The sequence below is a fragment of the Ranitomeya imitator genome, chromosome 6 (genome assembly GCF_032444005.1).
Source record: "Ranitomeya imitator isolate aRanImi1 chromosome 6, aRanImi1.pri, whole genome shotgun sequence".
NCBI classification, from domain to species: Eukaryota; Metazoa; Chordata; class Amphibia; order Anura; family Dendrobatidae; genus Ranitomeya; species Ranitomeya imitator.
The window spans coordinates 13,691,422-13,711,673 of NC_091287.1; the positions used below are offsets into that span (position 1 = coordinate 13,691,422).

Sequence of the window (20,252 nt, forward strand, 5' to 3'; positions counted from 1 at the left end):
GACACATGCTTATACCTTGCGTCGTATCTGCGCAGCGCCAGCGTGATGGTGTAAGACACGATCCGCTTCCGATTGTACAGGCTGACGCCGCTCTGCTTCCCTGGGACCCCGAACAGCAGATCTGCAGGAGAGAGAAGAGGACGGGGATGACCCACACAAATCACCACGGCGGCTCCGAGGAGGCCGCTCCTGCCGCTGCTCGGGGGTCTCCTACCGCGGAGGGTGGCCGACGTCTGCAGAGTTTTGGGCTCATGTTGTTGGATGGTCCGGATGAGGTCGGGATCCTGGTTGAATCGTTCTCGGTTGTTCTGCCAGAAGTTGCCCGGAGACAGGAGGAGGCAGCCATGCTCTGGGAGTTTCTCTCGGAGCTTCTTCAGTCCCGGCAGGAGGTCGGTCACCTGCAGACAGACGTCTTCCAGACTTGTCTCAATATTCCTGGGGGAAAAAAAAAAAAAGAATAGTCCAGTAATGTGAATAGAGGAATAAAACTCCCCATTGTCAAGATCACCACCTCCTGTCAGTGAAAAGGTGTATTCATGGCCAAAACCCTCCTGACCAACAGGAGCAGCAAAAATCCTCATCTCCTGGACCTGATCTGTACCGACACACTGTAACAAGCTGACAGCTGTGCGACAGCACGAGATCTGGTTTGTGAGTAGAGGTGGTAGGTAGAAATGTTGTCACCAAAGACAATCAGCAGAATCCTAACTGCAGCATCCCCCGACCAAAATCTGCCCCAACCCCAGATACAGCTCTCAGACTTACCTCTCCCTGAGCACATGATTCCTGATCTCCTCCACCAACCCGAACACCCGGGACAGAGGAGAGCGGAAGATGTCCACCGCCAGGAAGGTCTTGTCCCACGGCGAAACCACCGCCTTCACCAGAACCTGCTGGATGTATGCAACGGGCCGTCCGAGATACTGCAGAGACCAGAACATAGGTGTCATCAGCCCGGAAGCTGCGCATGGGACGTACTAGGATGTTCCACCATGACAACGATCCAAAAGACAAGGCCAAGTCAAGCTACCAATGGCTACAGCAGAACAAAGTCAAGCTTCAGGAGTGGCCATCTCAGTCTCCTGACCACAATATCATTGAGCCACTCTGGGGAGATCACAGTTCATGCTAGACAGCCCAGGAATTTACAGGAACTGGAGGCTTTATGCCAAGAAGAGTGGGCAACTTTACCATCTGAGAAGATAAAGACCCTCATCCACAACCACCACAAAAGACTTAAAGCTGTCATTGATGTTACAGGGGGCAATAAACAGTATTAACAAAAGTGGTATGTGAACTTATCATCAGGGTCATTTGGATGTTTTGGGTTGTCATTATGGTTTACAAAGAGAAAACACAGTAGTTTACAATAAATAGCTTCACCGAACCACTAATCATGAGTGGAGGAAAAGTTTTGGCGTTATCATTCATATTCGCTGAAAAAATGGCCAAGAAAGCCAAAAATTCTGCCAGGGAATGTAAAGTTTTGAGAACAACTGTATGTAGACAGTGACTGCACCAGCAGAATAGTGAGTGCAGCTCTGGGGTATAATACAGGATGTAACTCAGGATCAGTAATGTAATGTATGTACACAGTGACTGCACCAGCAGAATAGTGAGTGCAGCTCTGGAGTATAATACAGGAGGTAACTCAGGATCAATAACGTATGTATACAGTGACTGCACCAGCAGAATAGTGAGTGCAGCTCTGGAGTATAATACAGGATATAACTCAGGATCAGTAACGTATGTATACAGTGACTGCACCAGCAGAATAGTGAGTGCAGCTCTGGAGTATAATACAGGAGGTAACTCAGGATCAGTAATGTAATGTATGTACACAGTGACTGCACCAGCAGAATAGTGAATGCAGCTCTGGGGTATAATACAGGATTTAACTCAGGATCAGTAATGTAATGTATGTACACAGTGACTGCACCAGCAGAATAGTGAGTGCAGCTCTGGGGTATAATACAGGATGTAACTCAGGATCAGTAATGTAATGTATGTACACAGTGACTGCACCAGCAGAATAGCGAGTGCAGCTCTGGGGTATAATACAGGATGTAACTCAGGATCAGTAATGCAATGTATGTACACAGTGACTGCACCAGCAGAATAGTGAGTGCAGCTCTGGGGTATAATACAGGATGTAACTCAGGATCAGTAATGTAATGTATGTACACAGTGACTGCACCAGCAGAATAGTGAGTACAGCTCTGGAGTATAATACAGGAGGTAACTCAGGATCAGTAATGTATGTACACAGTGACTGCACCAGCAGAATAGTGAGTGCAGCTCTGGGGTATAATACAGGATGTAACTCAGGATCAGTAATGTAATGTATGTACACAGTGACTGCACCAGCAGAATAGTGAGAGCAGCTCTGGAGTATAATACAGGAGGTAACTCAGGATCAGTAATGTAATGTATGTACACAGTGACTGCACCAGCAGAATAGTGAGTGCAGCTCTGGAGTATAATACAGGATGTAACTCAGGATCAGTAATGTAATGTATGTACACAGTGACTGCACCAGCAGAATAGTGAGTGCAGCTCTGGAGTGTAATACAGGATGTAACTCAGGATCAGTAATGTAATGTATGTACACAGTGACTGCACCAGCAGAATAGTGAGTGCAGCTCTGGAGTATAATACAGGATGTAACTCAGGATCAGTAATGTAATGTATGTACACAGTGACTGCACCAGCAGAATAGTGAGTGCAGCTCTGGGGTATAATACAGGATGTAACTCAGGATCAGTAATGTATGTACACAGTGACTGCACCAGCAGAATAGTGACTGCAGCTCTGGGGTATAATACAGGATGTAACTCAGGATCAGTAATGTAATGTATGTGCACAGTGACTGCACCAGCAGAATAGTGAGTGCAGCTCTGGGGTATAATACAGGTTGTAACTTAGGATCAGTAATGTAATATATGTACACAGTGACTGCACCAGCAGAATAGTGAGTGCAGCTCTGGGGTATAATACAGGATGTAACTCAGGATCAGTAATGTAATGTATGTACACAGTGACTGCACCAGCAGAATAGTGAGTGCAGCTCTGGGGTATAATACAGGATGTAACTTAGGATCAGTAATGTAATGTATGTACACAGTGACTGCACCAGCAGAATAGTGAGTGCAGCTCTGGGGTATAATACAGGATGTAACTTAGGATCAGTAATGTAATGTATGTACATCATGACTGCACTTCTCAGATACTACTCCAGCAGTGAGGTATATATACGTACATTACATACATACTATATATTGTGCACATGGCAGGCTTCCTAATCATTCGGTGGCACGCTGCATTTTGGGGGATGTCGCAGGCTCATCCTTATCCTGGTACTAAGGTCAGAGATCAGATCCTTCTGGGCAGATAACATCACACGTGGTCAGATAACAGGAAGGAGGACAAGGTCGCTCCCTGTTGTGATCTGCTCGGGCACAGGGTGGTAGATTTGACTCAGCCGCAGCCCTACTGCGACTCATTGGCACGTCTGGGGTCTATATAAGGGTCCTCATACTCTTCATTTCTTGCTCCTTGAGAGAAAACCAATATGGACCCGGCTCTGAACTTTGCCCAGATCTCCTAAACGCTGAATGGCAAATTGATAATTCTACTGGTAGAAAGATGAAGCCGTTACTCACCCAGTCTGGGCGCTCGCTGCGGTCGTCTGGGCTCTGTTCGGCTGGAGGTGGCGAGTACTCCTTCACGGGTGTGATGTACTCCACAGGGCCTGTGCCGGGTAATGGAAGCTTCAGGAGAGGAGAGCTGAGAGGAGGAAGAGTCAGTGACAGAGTTCATGAGATGAAGGCTCAGCATTCACTTCTGGTCACTGCGCCAAAGCTGAGCTGATGGGGCACATACGGCGCAGCCCACACCTGCTGGCCCCCGCAAACCACACTCATTAAATCCAAGAAGGGTCCAGTAACAAACATGAGTGATCACATTACAGCGGCCTATCGGAGGCTACATGGAGAGGAGTGAAGGAAGGAGGGAGAAAAGGTGTTTCATCTCACATCAGATATATTCACAGCTACACTGCTCAGTACTGCTGTGTAGTAGCCTCTGTATTGCAGTTTTCTAAGTTTTTTTTTTTTATCTCACCCCGCTAGAGGATTCACAGTTACACTACTCATTACTGGCACATAATAGCATACCTGTTATTGCTTAGAAGTGTTATATCCCATCCAAAGCTGGATTCATAGCTACACTGCTCAGTACTGCTAGAATTTCATCTGTATTACAGTTTTCTAGTGTTTGTATATACCGTGCATGGGAGGCAAAATAGCAGCTACTCTTCTCCCACCAGCTCAGAGGCAACTGAAAATTAGGGGAAAAGTCTGCAGAGGGGAAAAGTGGTGAAAATGCATGTAATGGCCAAAATTAATGTTATCTCCACTTAAATCTGCTGCCCAGGCCTAGGATCAGAACTCTGCGTAATTTCAGTAGAAGAGAATGGTGCAGCAGTGACCACACAGGTCACATATACAGCAGCATCGCCCCACAGTGTTACAGAGGGTACCGGACAAAAATAATCAACACCAACCCTGTACGAGAGCAAAAAGGAGCCCGCGTCACACTGCTCCACTAAGCAATGCATCATCCCCTCCATAGTCCTGTCTGTACCTTAGAAACTGGCTCCCACAGAAGTGGTCCAGCCGGTAATGTCAGTAACTGAAGTAAAGGTGAAATCTCCACCTAAAGACGCCACCGTAAACTAGTGTGAGCCGAAACTGCGAGACAATATGTAATGGCACCATACGACACATCACATGACAGAGGAGGCAGATAGCAAAACTCTACAAATATGCAGCATTACAGAAGCATGTACATAAGGGCAGTATTATAGTAGTTTTATTCTTGTACATAGGGGCAGTATTATAGTAGTTATATTCTTGTACAAAGGGGCAGTATTATAGTAGTCATATTCTTGTACAAAGGGGCAGTATTATAGTAGTTATATTCTTGTACATAAGGGCAGTATTATAGTAGTTTTATTCTTGTACATAGGGGCAGTATTATAGTAGTCATATTCTTGTACAAAGGGGCAGTATTATAGTAGTCATATTCTTGTACAAAGGGGCAGTATTATAGTAGTTATATTCTTGTACATAGGGGCAGTATTATAGTAGTTATATTCTTGCACATAGGAGTAGTATTATAGTAGTTATATTCTTGTACGTAGGAGCAGTATTATAGTAGTTATATTCTTGTACAAAGGGGCAGTATTATAGTAGTTATATTCTTGTACGTAGGAGCAGTATTATAGTAGTTAAATTCTTGTACATAAGAGCAGTATTATAGTAGTTATATTCTTGTACATAGGGGCAGTATTATAGTAGTCATATTCTTGTACAAAGGGGCAGTATTATAGTAGTCATATTCTTGTACAAAGGGGCAGTATTATAGTAGTTATATTCTTGTACATAGGGGCAGTATTATAGTAGTTATATTCTTGCACATAGGAGCAGTATTATAGTAGTTATATTCTTGTACATAAGGGCAGTATTATAATAGATATATTCTTGTACATAGGGGCAGTATTATAGTAGTTATGTTCTTGTACATAGGGGCAGTATTATAGTAGTTATATTCTTGTACATAGGGGCAGTATTATAGTAGTTATAGTCTTGTACGTAGGAGCAGTATTATAGTAGTTATAGTCTTGTACATAGGGGGCAGTATTATAGTAGTTATATTCTTGTATGTAGGGGCAGTATTATAGTAGTTATAGTCTTGTACATAGGGGCAGTATTATAGTAGTTATAGTCTTGTACATAGGGGCAGTATTATAGTAGTTATATTCTTGTACATAGGGGCAGTATTATAGCAGTTATAGTCTTGTACATGGGGGCAGTATTATAGTAGTTATATTCTTGTACATAGGGGCAGTATTATAGTAGTTATATTCTTGTACATAAGGGCAGTATTATAGTAGTTATAGTCTTGTACATAAGGCAGTATTATAGTAGTTATATTCTTGTACATAAGAGCTGTATTATAGTAGTTATATTCTTGTACATAGGAGCAGTATTATAGTAGTTATATTCTTGTATATAGGATCAGTATTATAGCAGTTATATTCTTGTACATAGGGGAAGTATTATAGTTGTTATATTCTTGTACATAGTGGGCAGTATTATAGTAGCTATATTCTTGTACATAGGGGCAGTATTATAGTAGTTATATTCTTGTTCATAGAGGGCAGTATTATAGTAGTTTTCTTGTACATAGGAGCAGTATTATAGTAGTTATATTCTTGTATATAGGGGCAGCATTATAGTAATTATATTCTTGTACATATGACGCCTTTTACAGTAATAGCAGCCGTTGTGTCTGGGGATCATTATTTTTGCACACTGGTTACGCGGTGGTGACAGTCATGTGCCCCTACAGACAGGTCGATCATTACGGACCCCGCAGGTCGCCTTATGCCGAGGCTTTCAGGAGCGTTCCTTATGTTTGCTTTGATGTGGTGTAATACAGACGCAGCTCACAGTCCCGTCCTCCATCTCTGAGCCGGGCCATTATATACTGACGGGAAGTCCTTACATATTGCACCATACGCCTCTGTATACACAAGGCTGTAATAGAGATCAGCGGCGCCTGCAGTAAATAGGGTCATGGGGTCACCTGATCCCGGAAGACCACCACGTCCAGTGCGGAGGGGTGATGTGGCGGTACAAGAGTGACATCACAGGCGCCGCTGACCTCTATTCTCATTATTTCCTATATGAATTCTTATGGATCGGATGTACGAGGCTCCGGCTGTGACGGCATCTCGTCTTACAGTGTTATCGCAGCCGCTCTGCAGCGTCATGAAGCTGGCAGTATACATTACAGCTCGCTGACAGCAGCGGACGGGGGATCTGCCAGAAATGCAGGAGGTACACAATACATGACAAGAAGTGTTGTCGTAGGGGCACAATACATCCCTGTATCACCAGACTGCGGGTTCGCTGTCCGCTCTGGTTATCAGGACTCACCAACAGGCGACGATGCAGAGCGCAGTGAAGACGATGATGGGGATGGGGTAGGACGCGCACAGCAGACCGTGGCGGTAGAAGGCCTGTGATATCTTCTCACGCAGCTTGTCAGTGAAGGGCATCCTCAGATGCTGTCACCTGCGCCCCATCACGAAACGCTCCTGACAGGCGACTCCACAGGGGACGGGCGGCTTCCAAGAAACATGAGCGGCGACCTGGAGAGACGGGAGAGGAAACACAATCAGCAATGCACAGAAGTAGAACCCCCAGCATGCTCTGCAGGGCGCACCGACATCTGCTCCATTACCATTTCCAAATAAACAATTGTGTTACTACTGGAAACAGTCAGCAAGCAGAGTTATCAGCCGAGCAGCAATGAGCCAGAAAAGGCCAACAAGCAGGACACCTAATGGAATAAAACTGCTGAAAAAAGATAGAATAGGAAAAATAAGCGATCAGCCATCAGTAACAGACCTGCTTTCTGATGGTTCCAATGTATATATTTACACGGTGTTCTAAATTATTATGCAAATTGGATTCAAGTGACAAAGATTTAATTGTTTTGTTTTTCAAATAAACTCGTGGATGGTTTTGTGTCTCAGGGCTCAATGATCACTGAAATCAATCTTAAACACATGTGATAATTAGCTTTCCAGGTGATCCTAATTAAAGGAAAACTACCGTATATCCTCGAGTATAAGCCGACCCCCCTAATTTTGCCACAAAAAACTGGGAAAACTTAATGACTCGAGTATAAGCCTAGGGTAGGAAATGCAGCAGCTACCGGTAAATGTCAAAAGTAAAAATAGATACCAATAAAAGTAACATTAATTGAGACATCAGTAGGTTACGTGTTTCTGAATATCCATATTGAATCAGGAGCCCCATAATGCTCCATACAGTTCATGATGGCCCCATAAGATGCTCCATAGAGATATTTGCCCCATATAATGCTGCACAAATGTTGATTATGGCGCCATACAGACACTTGCCCCATATAGTGCTGCACAAACGTTATGGCCCCATAAGATGCTCCATACAGACATTTGCCCCATTTGCTGTTGCTGCGATAAAAAATAAAAAAAAAACGGGGAACGGGGAGCAGGTCAATATCGCGCAGTGCAGCGCTCCCCTCCCCATTATACTCACCTGCTCCTGGCGCGGTGCAGTCCCTGCTTCCCCGCAGCTTCTTGCTGTATTGAGCGGTCACCGTTACCGCTCATTACAGTAATGAATATGCGGCTCCACCCCTATGGGAGGTGGAGCTGCATATTCATTACTGTAATGAGCGGTACCATGTGATCGCTCAGTACAGGAAGCTGGGGCGCCAGGGAGCCGGGGACCTGCAGGGACCGCGCCGGGAGCAGGTGAGTATAATTAGACAGCCCCCGCTCCCCCTCCCCTGCCGACCCCTGGGTATGACTCGAGTATAAGCCAAGAGGGGCACTTTCAGCCCCAAAAAATGGGCTGAAAATCTCGGCTTATACTCGAGTATATACGGTACTTAAGGGTATGTGCACACGTTGCGGATTAGCTTTAGGAATTTGTGCTGCAGATTCTTCCCTCTTTTGCCAGAAAACACAGGGGCGGTTTTGTTGCGTTTTTCCTGCATTTTTTTGCTGCGTTTATTGAAGCGTTTTTTCCATGCGGATTTGTATGCGTTTTGAAAAGCTAAATAAAGATCTATTATTGACAAAAAAAAAAGATTTGTGATGTCATTTCTTGTCCAACCCACAGTCCATTACACACAGAAAGACAGACAGAAGGGATGAGGCCGGGGTCACACTACACGGTGTTCCAAATTACTATGCAAATTATATTTTTCTCGGATTTTCCTAAATGGTTGGTGCAAATGACAGTCAGTCTAATAAAAGTCATCACCCGCTTCTGCTTCTATTTCTTCCCTCCCAGAGCTGCTGTTTTGATGTGTCAAATTTTGTTTGAATGCAGATTGCACATTTTCTGTTAGTACAATAAACCTCATTTCATGGCAGAAACATTACTGTGTCCAACAGTTATTACATATATGAAACTGAAATAGCTGGAGTATAATACAGGATGTAACTCAGGATCAGTAATGTATTGTATGTACACAGTGACTGCACCAGCAGAATAGTGAGTGCAGCTCTGGGGTATAATACAGGAGGTAACTCAGGATCAGTAATGTAATGTATGTACACAGTGACTGCACCAGCAGAATAGTGAGTGCAGCTCTGGGGTATAATACAGGAGGTAACTCAGGATCAGTAATGTAATATATGTACACAGTGACTGCACCAGCAGAATAGTGAGTGCAGCTCTGGAGTATAATACAGGATGTAACTCAGGATCAGTAATGTAATGTACACAGTGACTGCACCAGCAGAATAGTGAGTGCAGCTCTGGGGTATAATACAGGATGTAACTCAGGATCAGTAATGTAATGTATGTACACAGTGACTGCACCAGCAGAATAGTGAGTGCAGCTCTGGAGTATAATACAGGATGTAACTCAGGATCAGTAATGTAATGTATGTACACAGTGACTGCACCAGCAGAATAGTGAGTGCAGCTCTGGAGTATAATACAGGATGTAACTCAGGATCAGTAATGTAATGTATGTACACAGTGACTGCACCAGCAGAATAGTGAGTGCAGCTCTGGAGTATAATACAGGATGTAACTCAGGATCAGTAATGTAATGTATGTACACAGTGACTGCACCAGCAGAATAGTGAGTGCAGCTCTGGGGTATAATACAGGATGTAACTCAGGATCAGTAATGTAATGTATGTACACAGTGACTGCACCAGCAGAATAGGAGTGCAGCTCTGGGGTATAATACAGGATGTAACTCAGGATCAGTAATGTAATGTGTGTACACAGTGACTGCACCAGCAGAATAGTGAGTGCAGCTCTGGGGTATAATACAGGATGTAACTCAGTATCAGTAATGTAATGTGTGTACACAGTGACTGCACCAGCAGAATAGTGAGTGCAGCTCTGGGGTATAATACAGGATGTAACTCAGGATCAGTAATGTAATGTATGTACACAGTGACTGCACCAGCAGAATAGTGAGTGCAGCTCTGGGGTATAATACAGGATGTAACTCAGGATCAGTAATGTAATGTGTGTACACAGTGACTGCACCAGCAGAATAGTGAGTGCAGCTCTGGGGTATAATACAGGATGTAACTCAGGATCAGTAATGTAATGTATGTACACAGTGACTGCACCAGCAGAATAGTGAGTGCAGCTCTGGAGTATAATACAGGATGTAACTCAGGATCAGTAATGTAATGTATGTACACAGTGACTGCACTAGCAGAATAGTGATTGCAGCTCTGGAGTATAATACAGGATGTAACTCAGGATCAGTAATGTAATGTATGTACACAGTCACTGCACCAGCAGAATAGTGAGTGCAGCTCTGGGGTATAATATAGGATGTAACTCAGGATCAGTAATGTAATATATGTACACAGTGACTGCACCAGCAGAATAGTGAGTGCAGCTCTGGGGTATAATATAGGATGTAACTCAGGATCAGTAATGTAATATATGTACACAGTGACTGCACCAGCAGAATAGTGAGTGCAGCTCTGGGGTATAATACAGGATGTAACTCAGGATCAGTAATGTAATGTATGTACACAGTGACTGCACCAGCAGAATAGTGAGTGCAGCTCTGGAGTATAATACATGATGTAACTCAGGATCAGTAATGTATGTACACAGTGACTGCACCAGCAGAATAGTGAGTGCAGCTCTGGGGTATAATACAGGATGTAACTCAGGATCAGTAATGTAATGTATGTACACAGTGACTGCACCAGCAGAATAGTGAGTGCAGCTCTGGAGTATAATACAGGAGGTAACTCAGGATCAGTAATGTAATGTATGTACACAGTGAGCGCAGCAGCAGAATAGTGAGTGCAGCTCTGGGGTATAATACAGGATGTAACTCAGGATCAGTAATGTAATGTATGTACACAGTCACTGCACCAGCAGAATAGTGAGTGCAGCTCTGGGGTATAATACAGGATGTAACTCAGGATCAGTAATGTAATGTATGTACACAGTGACTGCATCAGCAGAATAGTGAGTGCAGCTCTGGAGTATAATACAGGAGGTAACTCAGGATCAGTAATGTAATGTATGTACACAGTGACTGCATCAGCAGAATAGTGAGTGCAGCTCTGGAGTATAATACAGGAGGTAACTCAGGATCAGTAATGTAATGTATGTACACAGTGACTGCACCAGCAGAATAGTGAGTGCAGCTCTGGGGTATAATACAGGATGTAACTCAGGATCAGTAATGTAATGTATGTACACAGTGACTGCACCAGCAGAATAGTGAGTGCAGCTCTGGGGTATAATACAGGATGTAACTCAGGATCAGTAATGTATGTACACAGTAACTGCACCAGCAGAATAGTGAGTGCAGCTCTGGAGTATAATACAGGATGTAACTCAAGATCAGTAATGTAATGTATGTACACAGTGACTGCACCAGCAGAATAGTGAGTGCAGCTCTGGAGTATAATACAGGATGTAACTCAGGATCAGTAATGTAATGTATGTACACAGTGACTGCACCAGCAGAATAGTGAGTGCGGCTCTGGAGTATAATACAGGAGGTAACTCAGGATCAGTAATGTAATGTATGTACACAGTGACTGCACCAGCAGAATAGCGAGTGCAGCTCTGGAGTATAATACAGGATGTAACTCAGGATCAGTAATGTAATGTATGTACACAGTGACTGCACCAGTAGAATAGTGAGTGCAGCTCTGGGGTATAATACAGGATATAACTCGGGATCAGTAATGTAATGTATGTACACAGTGACTGCACCAGCAGAATAGTGAGTGCAGCTCTGGAGTATAATACAAGATGTAACTCAGGATCAGTAATGTATGTACACAGTGACTGCACCAGCAGAATACTGAGTGCAGCTCTGGGGTATAATACAGGATGTAACTCAGGATCAGTAATGTATGTACACAGTGACTGCACCAGCAGAATAGTGAGTGCAGCTCTGGGGTATAATACAGGATGAAACTCAGGATCAGTAATGTATGTACATAGTGACTGCACGAGCAGAATAGTGAGTGCAGCTCTGGAGTATAATACAGGATGTAACTCAGGATCAGTAATGTAATGTATGTACACAGTGACTGCACCAGCAGAATAGTGAGTGCGGCTCTGGGGTATAATACAGGATGTAACTCAGGATCAGTAATGTATGTACACAGTGACTGCACCAGCAGAATAGTGAGTGCAGCTCTGGGGTATAATACAGGATGTAACTCAGGATCAGTAATGCAATGTACACAGTGAGTACAGATACAAATATTAGATATTTTCCTCCACATCACAGAAAGGACATTTCAGCGTTGACCACATTCTAAGAATAGCAGAAATGAGAGTGCAGACAGTCGCTCTCTCCCTCCATGTGCTGGAGAAAAACCACAGGACGACTCATTCATGGCAATGATTAGTTTCCGGCCTGGCTGCTCCTCTTTTACACCTTCCTGTGAATTTCTCCCCCTGTAACTCGGCACAGGGACGGTTTATAGAGAATGACATGATGGCAAGTAATCAGCGTCCAGCCCAGTGTGATTCGTTCCAAAAAGATAACGTTGATTCCACCATTAGATTACAACAATTAGATCTGCATCAATATAGAGTTTATAGAGACTGAGTCGTGTTGAGCTCTGCTACATACAATACACAGCAGAACGTCGTTAGCAACATCAACCCATCAGTAAAATCCAGAACCTTCTACTGTTAATTAACAAGCCCGGACAATACTATGATGAATGGTCTTGGTCCGTGCGCAGCATTACGGGCTGTGTTTGCCCAGCAACCAGTAAATGGATCTGCACTTACCGCATAAATCGCTACAACTGCACGTTGCATGTGACTGCAGCATAACATATAACAGGCACTACGCCATCTAGAGAGAGTAGTACATAATCTGCGCTGCTCTCGTGCTCCGGTCCACACTACACCTCACTGTGAATCCACCAGTGAGGTGAGATTAAACACTTACTAGAAAGTATCAGCAGCATGGAGGACATTATACAGCAGCACTGACCAGTTTGACTGTGAATGCATCATGGGATGATAAAACACTTCTTAAAAAGCTGCTGAGCAGTGTAGCTGTGACTCCAGCACTGAGGCGAGATAAAACATTTAAGGTTGAAAGAGACAAGGGAAGGGGCTGCGCCGGCCACGCGAGGGAAGGGGCTGCGCCGGCCACGCACGGGAAGGGGCTGCGCCGGCCACCCGGGAGAAGGGGCAGTGCCGGCCACGCAAGGGAAGGGGCTGCGCCGGCCACACGAGGAAAGGTACTGCACCCGCCACACGAGGAAAGGCCGGGAGAAGGGGCTGCGCCGGCCACCTGGGAGAAGGGGCTGCGCCGGCCACACGAGGAAAGGTGCTGCGCCCGCCACACGAGGAAAGGCCGGGAGAAGGGGCTGCGCCGGCCACCCGGGAGAAGGGGCTGCGCCGGCCACCCGGGAGAAAGGGCTGCGCCGGCCACGCGAGGGAAGGGGGCTGCGCCGGCCACGCGAGGGAAGGGGGCTGCGCCGGCCACGCGAGGAAAGGGGGCTGCGCCCGCCACACGGGGGAAGGTGCTGCGCCCACCACACGAGGAAAGGCCGGGAGAAGGGGCTGCGCCGGCCACCCGGGAGAAGGGGCTGCGCCGGCCTCCCGGGAGAAGGGGCTGCGCCGGCCACGCGAGGGAAGGGGCTTTGCCGGCAACCCGGGAGAGGGGGCTGCGCCGGCCACGCGAGGGAAAGGGCTGCGCCGGCCACGCGATGGAAAGGGCTGCGCCGGCCACGCGATGGAAGGGGCTGCGCCGGCCACCCAGGGGAAGGAGCTGCGTCGGCCACCCAGGGGAAGGGGCTGCGTCGGCCACCCAGGGAAAGGGGCTGCGTCGGCCACCCAGGGAAAGGGGCTGCGCCGGCCACCCAGGGAAAGGGGCTGCGCCGGCCACCCAGGGAAAGGGGCTGCGCCGGCCACCCAGGGAAAGGGGCTGCGCCGGCCACCCAGGGAAAGGGGCTGCGCCGGCCACCCAGGGAAAGGGGCTGCGCCGGCCACCCAGGGAAAGGGGCTGCGCCGGCCACCCAGGGAAAGGGGCTGCGCCGGCCACCCAGGGAAAGGGGCTGCGCCGGCCACCCAGGGAAAGGGGCTGCGCCGGCCACCCAGGGAAAGGGGCTGCGCCGGCCACCCAGGGAAAGGGGCTGCGCCGGCCACCCAGGGAAAGGGGCTGCGCCGGCCACCTAGGGAAAGGGGCTGCGCCGGCCACCCAGGGAAAGGGGCTGCGCCGGCCACCCAGGGAAAGGGGCTGCGCCGGCCACCCAGGGGAAGGGGTTGCGCCGGCCACCCAGGGGAAGGGGCTGCGCCGGCCAGCCGCTTCACGAACACCATTTACTTAATGTAATTTACACCATTTTCCTAGTTAGTCAGGAGACTTTAGAAAATGATTTACTGACCCTGGAACCACACAAATATGAAGAGCCGTGACCTGTAACACTCAGACATGATGACAAGCAGCGTTCCATGGTGATGGGACTGTGAGCGCTCCGGTGGAGCACAGGGGGTATTTTCTGTACACGAGCCCCCCGCACATACCCTGCTCTCCATGGATGGGACATACTGACACTGTGTGTTCTGTCTATTACAGGCCGGGATAGAAACACATGCTGCCTGTCCTAGGAAAATTGTATGGAAAATCTCCAGTCACATGACCTGCAGGGATGGGGGAGGGGAACGTCTGGGACTAAGTGGCAGGGCTGCCTGTATCCCAGGACATGATGGTGCCGCAGCTCCTGTGCCGAGAGATCAGCAGCGCTGCACTGTGGATCCTGCTCCCTGGGGGGGGGGGAGGGGGGTCGGGATGGGGGTTGTATGGAGACCCCCGTATATACTTCTGCCCACCGAATACACCGAGCACCGCTTCTCCCCTCTGAATCCAAAACTTTTAGCGCTTATGAGTCGTTACACTGTATCAGTGCAGGCTAAAGCTCCCTGGAGCCCAGGATACAAGTCATATAAACTGGGCACTGATGAGGTAGGTGGTCTCTCCCTGCCATACTACCAGCTGAGACACAGGCAGAGACCCCCACGGGAGAAGCGTCCACCACCCAAATTATTACATGTGGCGCATGAAATAAAGATTAGCCCATCAGTATCACAGGGAGAAACAACAATCAGCGAAAAAGCCACAACTCCATGGGATAGGGGATAACTTCATGATCATTGCAGGTCCATCTGCTGGGACCCCCACAGACCCCAAGACCTCCTACTCTCCTCCACACTTATTCGTTCCTCACACAACCGCCTCCAAGACTTCTCCCGAACATCCCCCATCCTCCAGAATTCTTTGCCCCAACACGTCTGATTATCCACCACCCTCGGATCCTTCAGACGGAACCTGAAAACCCATCTCTTCAGGAAAGCCTACAGCCTGCAATAACCATTCCGCCGCCTCACCCCCACCAGAGCTGCCGCCTCACCACCACCAGAGCTACCGCCTCACCACCACCAGAGCTGCCGCCTCACCACCACCAGAGCTGCCGCCTCACCACCACCAGAGCTGCCGCCTCACCACCACCAGAGCTGCCGCCTCACCACCACCAGAGCTGCCACCTCACCACCACCAGAGCTACCGCCTCACCACCACCAGAGCTGCCGCCTCACCACCACCAGAGCTGCCGCCTCACCACCACCAGAGCTGCCGCCTCACCACCACCAGAGCTGCCGCCTCACCACCACCAGAGCTGCCGCCTCACCACCACCACCAGAGCTGCCGCCTCACCACCACCACCAGAGCTGCCGCCTCACCACCACAGCAGCCACCTCACACCACCAGAACTGCCACCTCACCACCACCTGAGCTGCCGCCTCACCACCACCACCAGAGCTGCCGCCTCACCACCACCACCAGAGCTGCCGCCTCACCACCACAGCAGCCACCTCACACCACCAGAGCTGCCACCTCACCACCACCCGAGCTGCCGCCTCACCACCACCACCAGAGCTGCCGCCTCACCACCACCACCAGAGCTGCCGCCTCACCACCACAGCAGCCACCTCACACCACCAGAGCTGCCGCCTCACCACCACCAGAGCTGCCGCCTCACCACCACCACCAGAGCTGCCGCACCCCCGACCTTCTGTCTCTTCCCCATTATCCCATAGAATGGAAATCAGCAAGGACAGGGTCCTCTCCCCTCTGTACCATTGTAAATTTGTGTACTGTAAACGATATCTATAACTCTGTATGTAACCCCTTCTCATGTACAGCACCATGGAATTAATGGTGCTATATAAACAAATAATAATATTTGAAAATAACCCCGAACAGCAGCCTCCTCCCCCATTACTGACGTGTCAGTCTCACTACAGACCTGGGGTTCTGTTCATGAACCAGGAGGCCCAGGATGAACAGAGCTGTGCATGACGCAAAACAATCGCATGGGCCTCACTATAATCTTCTCCACAAGTGTCCCCCGAAAGACAATTATATACTGGTAATCAGCTGGGAAGGCCACGGGGCAGCGCCGGGAGCGTAGGAAGCTGGTAATAACACCGTCGTTATACGGCCAAATTCATTCAGACACGAAAACAGTTGAACCTAATTAATATTGTGGTGCTGAAAACGAATCTGGGGCTTCCATCTGCTGATTGGCTGTAATATTTAGGGGGTTGTGATCACTTATGACACCTTTAATGATGTTACATCATCTCGTCTATTTATCCTTCCGCCTTCTATCATCTTAGGGCGACCGATCAGAAACGCCGACTCCGCGGCGTCACCTACTTTTAGCAATGCTCTGCGTCAAGTATGCAGCTTTAGGATTTATTACCATATCGGCAGGTTTCTATCATTTCTTCAGATAGGACTCGTTCTTGCCTTAACAAAGCGGATAGTTTTTGCTACACATGCGGAGACATCACTTTTGCATCACAAAAGCAAAACTTAACTACCGTGATAAGGAAAGCCTACAACCTGTATATTGGCTGCAGACTAGGAGATCAGGACAAGAGTTCGGCTCCACACATATGTAGCAATAGATGTGCCTATTAGGAAAGGAGCTTCAAGGAAGAAGTGAACGGTACAGTAGCCAAACCTTCCATCTGCAATACACCCAGTACCACATACGGAAGAACTGCCGGCTCCAAAAGCGCCAGAAACATTTACAGTCAAGTCAAGTGAGGAAGAAGAGGGCGAATGGGGTCTTGAAGCGTCTTCCTCTCACGCTCCAGACTTTGTCAGCAACCTGAGCTGAACCACACCTTACAGCACAAAGTAAACTGAACCATCTTCTTTGAGATTTGGATCTGCCCAGCAGTAAGGCCGAGCTCTTAGATTTCCGTCAGTAGCAGTAAGGCTACTTTCACACTAGCGTTAACTGCAATCCGTCACAATGCGTCGTTTTGCAGAAAAAACGCATCCTGCAAAAAGTGCTTGCAGGATGCGTTTTTTCCCCATAGACTTGTATTGACGACGCATTGCGACGGATTGCCACACGTCGCATCCGTCGTGCGACGGATGCGTCGTGCTTTGGTGGACCGTCGGGAGCAAAAAACGCTACATGTAACGTTTTTTGCTCCTGACAGACCACTTTTTCCGACCGCGCATGCGCGGCCGGAACTCCGCCCCCACCTCCCCGCACCTCACAATGGGGCAGCGGATGCGCCGGAGAAATGCATCTGCTGCCTCCATTGTGCAGTGCGTCAAACGCTAGCGTCGGAATCTCTGCCCGACGCATTGCGACGGGGAGATTCCGACGCTAGTGTGAAAGTAGTTTAAGGCTGAGCTCTTGGGTTACCGGGGAAAGCAGTAAGGCTGAGCTCTTGGGTTCCCGGCGAAAGCAGTAAGGCTGAGCTCTTGGGTTCCCGGCGAAAGCAGAAAGGCTGAGCTCTTGGGTTCCCGGCGAAAGCAGAAAGGCTGAGCTCTTGGGTTCCCGGGGAAAGCAGTAAGGCTGAGCTCTTAGGTTCCTGATGAAATCAGTAAGGCTGAGCTCTTGGGTTCCCGGGGAAAGCAGTAAGCCTGAGCTCTTAGGTTCCCGGTGGAAGTAGTAAGGCTGAGCTCTTAAGTTCCCAGCAAAAGCAGTAAGGCTGAGCGATTAGGTTCCTGGTGAAAGCAGTAAGGCTGAGCTCTTAGGTTCCTGGTGAAACAGTAAGGCTGAGCTCTCAGGTTCCCGGTGAAATCAGTAAGGCTGAGCTCTTGGGTTCCCGGTGAAATCAGTAAGGCTGAGCTCTTGGGTTCCCGGTGAAATCAGTAAGGCTGAGCTCTTGGGTTCCCGGCGAAAGCAGTAAGTCTGAGCTCTTGGGTTCCCGGTGAAAGCAGTAAGGCTGAGCTCTTGGGTTCCTGGTGAAAGCAGTAAGGCTGAGCTCTCAGGTTCCTGGTGAAACAGTAAGGCTGAGCTCTCAGGTTCCCGGTGAAATCAGTAAGGCTGAGCTCTTGGGTTCCCGGTGAAATCAGTAAGGCTGAGCTCTTGGGTTCCTGGCGAAAGCAGTAAGTCTGAGCTCTTGGGTTCCCGGTGAAATCAGTAAGGCTGAGCTCTTGGGTTCCCGGCGAAAGCAGTAAGGCTGAGCTCTTGGGTTCCCGGTGAAAGCAGTAAGGCTGAGCTCTTGGGTTCCCGGTGAAAGCAGTAAGGCTGAGCTCTTGGGTTTCCGGCGAAAGCAGTAAGGCTGAGCTCTTAGGTTCCCGGTGAAAGCAGTAAGGCTGAGCTCTTAGGTTCCCGATGAAATCAGTAAGGCTGAGCTCTTAGGTTCCTGGTGAAAGTAGTAAGGCTGAGCTCTTAGGTTCCTGGTGAAAGTAGTAAGGCTGAGCTCTTAGGTTCCTGGTGAAAGTAGTAAGGCTGAGCTCTTGGGTTCCCGTTGAAAGCAGTAAGGCTGAGCTCTTGGGTTTCCGGCGAAAGCAGTAAGGCTGAGCTCTTAGGTTCCTGGTGAAAGTAGTAAGGCTGAGCTCTTGGGTTCCCGTTGAAAGCAGTAAGGCTGAGCTCTTGGGTTTCCGGCGAAAGCAGTAAGGCTGAGCTGTTAGGTTCCTGGTGAAAGCAGTAAGGCTGAGCTCTTAGGTTCCCGGTGGAAGTAGTAAGGCTGAGCTCTTAGGTTCCTGGTGAAAGCAGTAAGGTTGAGCTCTTAGGTTCCCAGTGAAACAGTAAGGCTGAGCTCTCAGGTTCCTGGTGAAACAGTAAGGCTGAGCTCTTAGATCCCGGTGAAACAGTAAGGCTGAGCTCTCAGGTTCCCGGTGAAACAGTAAGGCTGAGCTCTCAGGTTCCCGGTGAAACAGTAAGGCTGAGCTCTCAGGTTCCCAGCGGAAGCAGTAAGGCTGAGCTCTTAGGTTCCCAGTGAAACAGTAAGGCTGAGCTCTTAGGTTCCCGGTGAAACAGTAAGGCTGAGCTCTTAGGTTCCCAGTGAAACAGTAAGGCTGAGCTCTTAGGTTCCCGGTGAAACAGTAAGGCTGAGCTCTTAGGTTCCCGGTGAAACAGTAAGGCTGAGCTCTCAGGTTCCCGGTGAAAGCAGTAAGGCTGAGCTGTTAGGATCCTGGCTACAGAAGAAGGCTGAGCTCTTAGGTTCCCGGTGAAAGCAGTAAGGCTGAGCTGTTAGGATCCTGGCTACAGAAGAAGGCTGAGCTCTAAGGTTCCCAGCGGAAGCAGTGGAATCTCCTAGTGGATGATGTTCATATTTCTTTGTTCCGTCACCGTGATAAAGATCTTATCCAATACTTCTTCATGGAGGACGATCTTATGGCACGCAACAATATCAACAGTTTAATGGAAGATCTGAAGGCAAGTTATAAACCAGGAGGACTGGAGGCTCTTCAACAATTCGTCTAAAAGAAGCCTGAAAGCCGCCTTCCTGCATAATGGCCATACGCTACCTTCAATTCACGCTGGATATGTCGTCCACATGAAAGCAACCTATGACCACATGAACCAGCTGCTGAGGAGCCAGAACTACGACCATCTGTGGCCCCTCTGTGGTGACTTTAAGGTGGTCTTCCTCTTAGTCTCCGGGGTGGATGCACAAAGTCCTGCTGCTTTCTGTGTGAGTGGGATAGTCGTGAAAGAGAATATCACTACAATAATAGAGACCGGCCTCTCCGACATTCACTTCAGCCAGGAAAGAGCAAAAATGTCCGGCGTCCAGCACTCGTTCACCCACAATAGATCTTGTTACCACCAGTGAAGATCAGGTTAGGCCAAAGAAGAACGCGGTAAAGGCAGTGGATAAAAAAGC

General features: G+C 48.3%; 1 protein-coding gene across 1 annotated transcript in view; it reads right to left on the reverse strand.

Moving 5' to 3' along the window:
• Positions 1–20,252, reverse strand: part of SCAP (SREBF chaperone) — a 93,489-nt gene that overhangs the window by 45,443 nt on the left and 27,794 nt on the right. Inside the window, exons 2-6 of the mRNA XM_069729168.1 lie at positions 7,005–7,219; positions 3,663–3,786; positions 766–923; positions 215–435; positions 16–121 (exon numbers count right to left, since the gene is read on the reverse strand). Of these exons, the coding sequence (XP_069585269.1) occupies positions 16–121; positions 215–435; positions 766–923; positions 3,663–3,786; positions 7,005–7,126 (731 nt within the window). The 5' untranslated portion in view covers positions 7,127–7,219. The remainder of the gene's footprint in view (positions 1–15; positions 122–214; positions 436–765; positions 924–3,662; positions 3,787–7,004; positions 7,220–20,252) is intronic.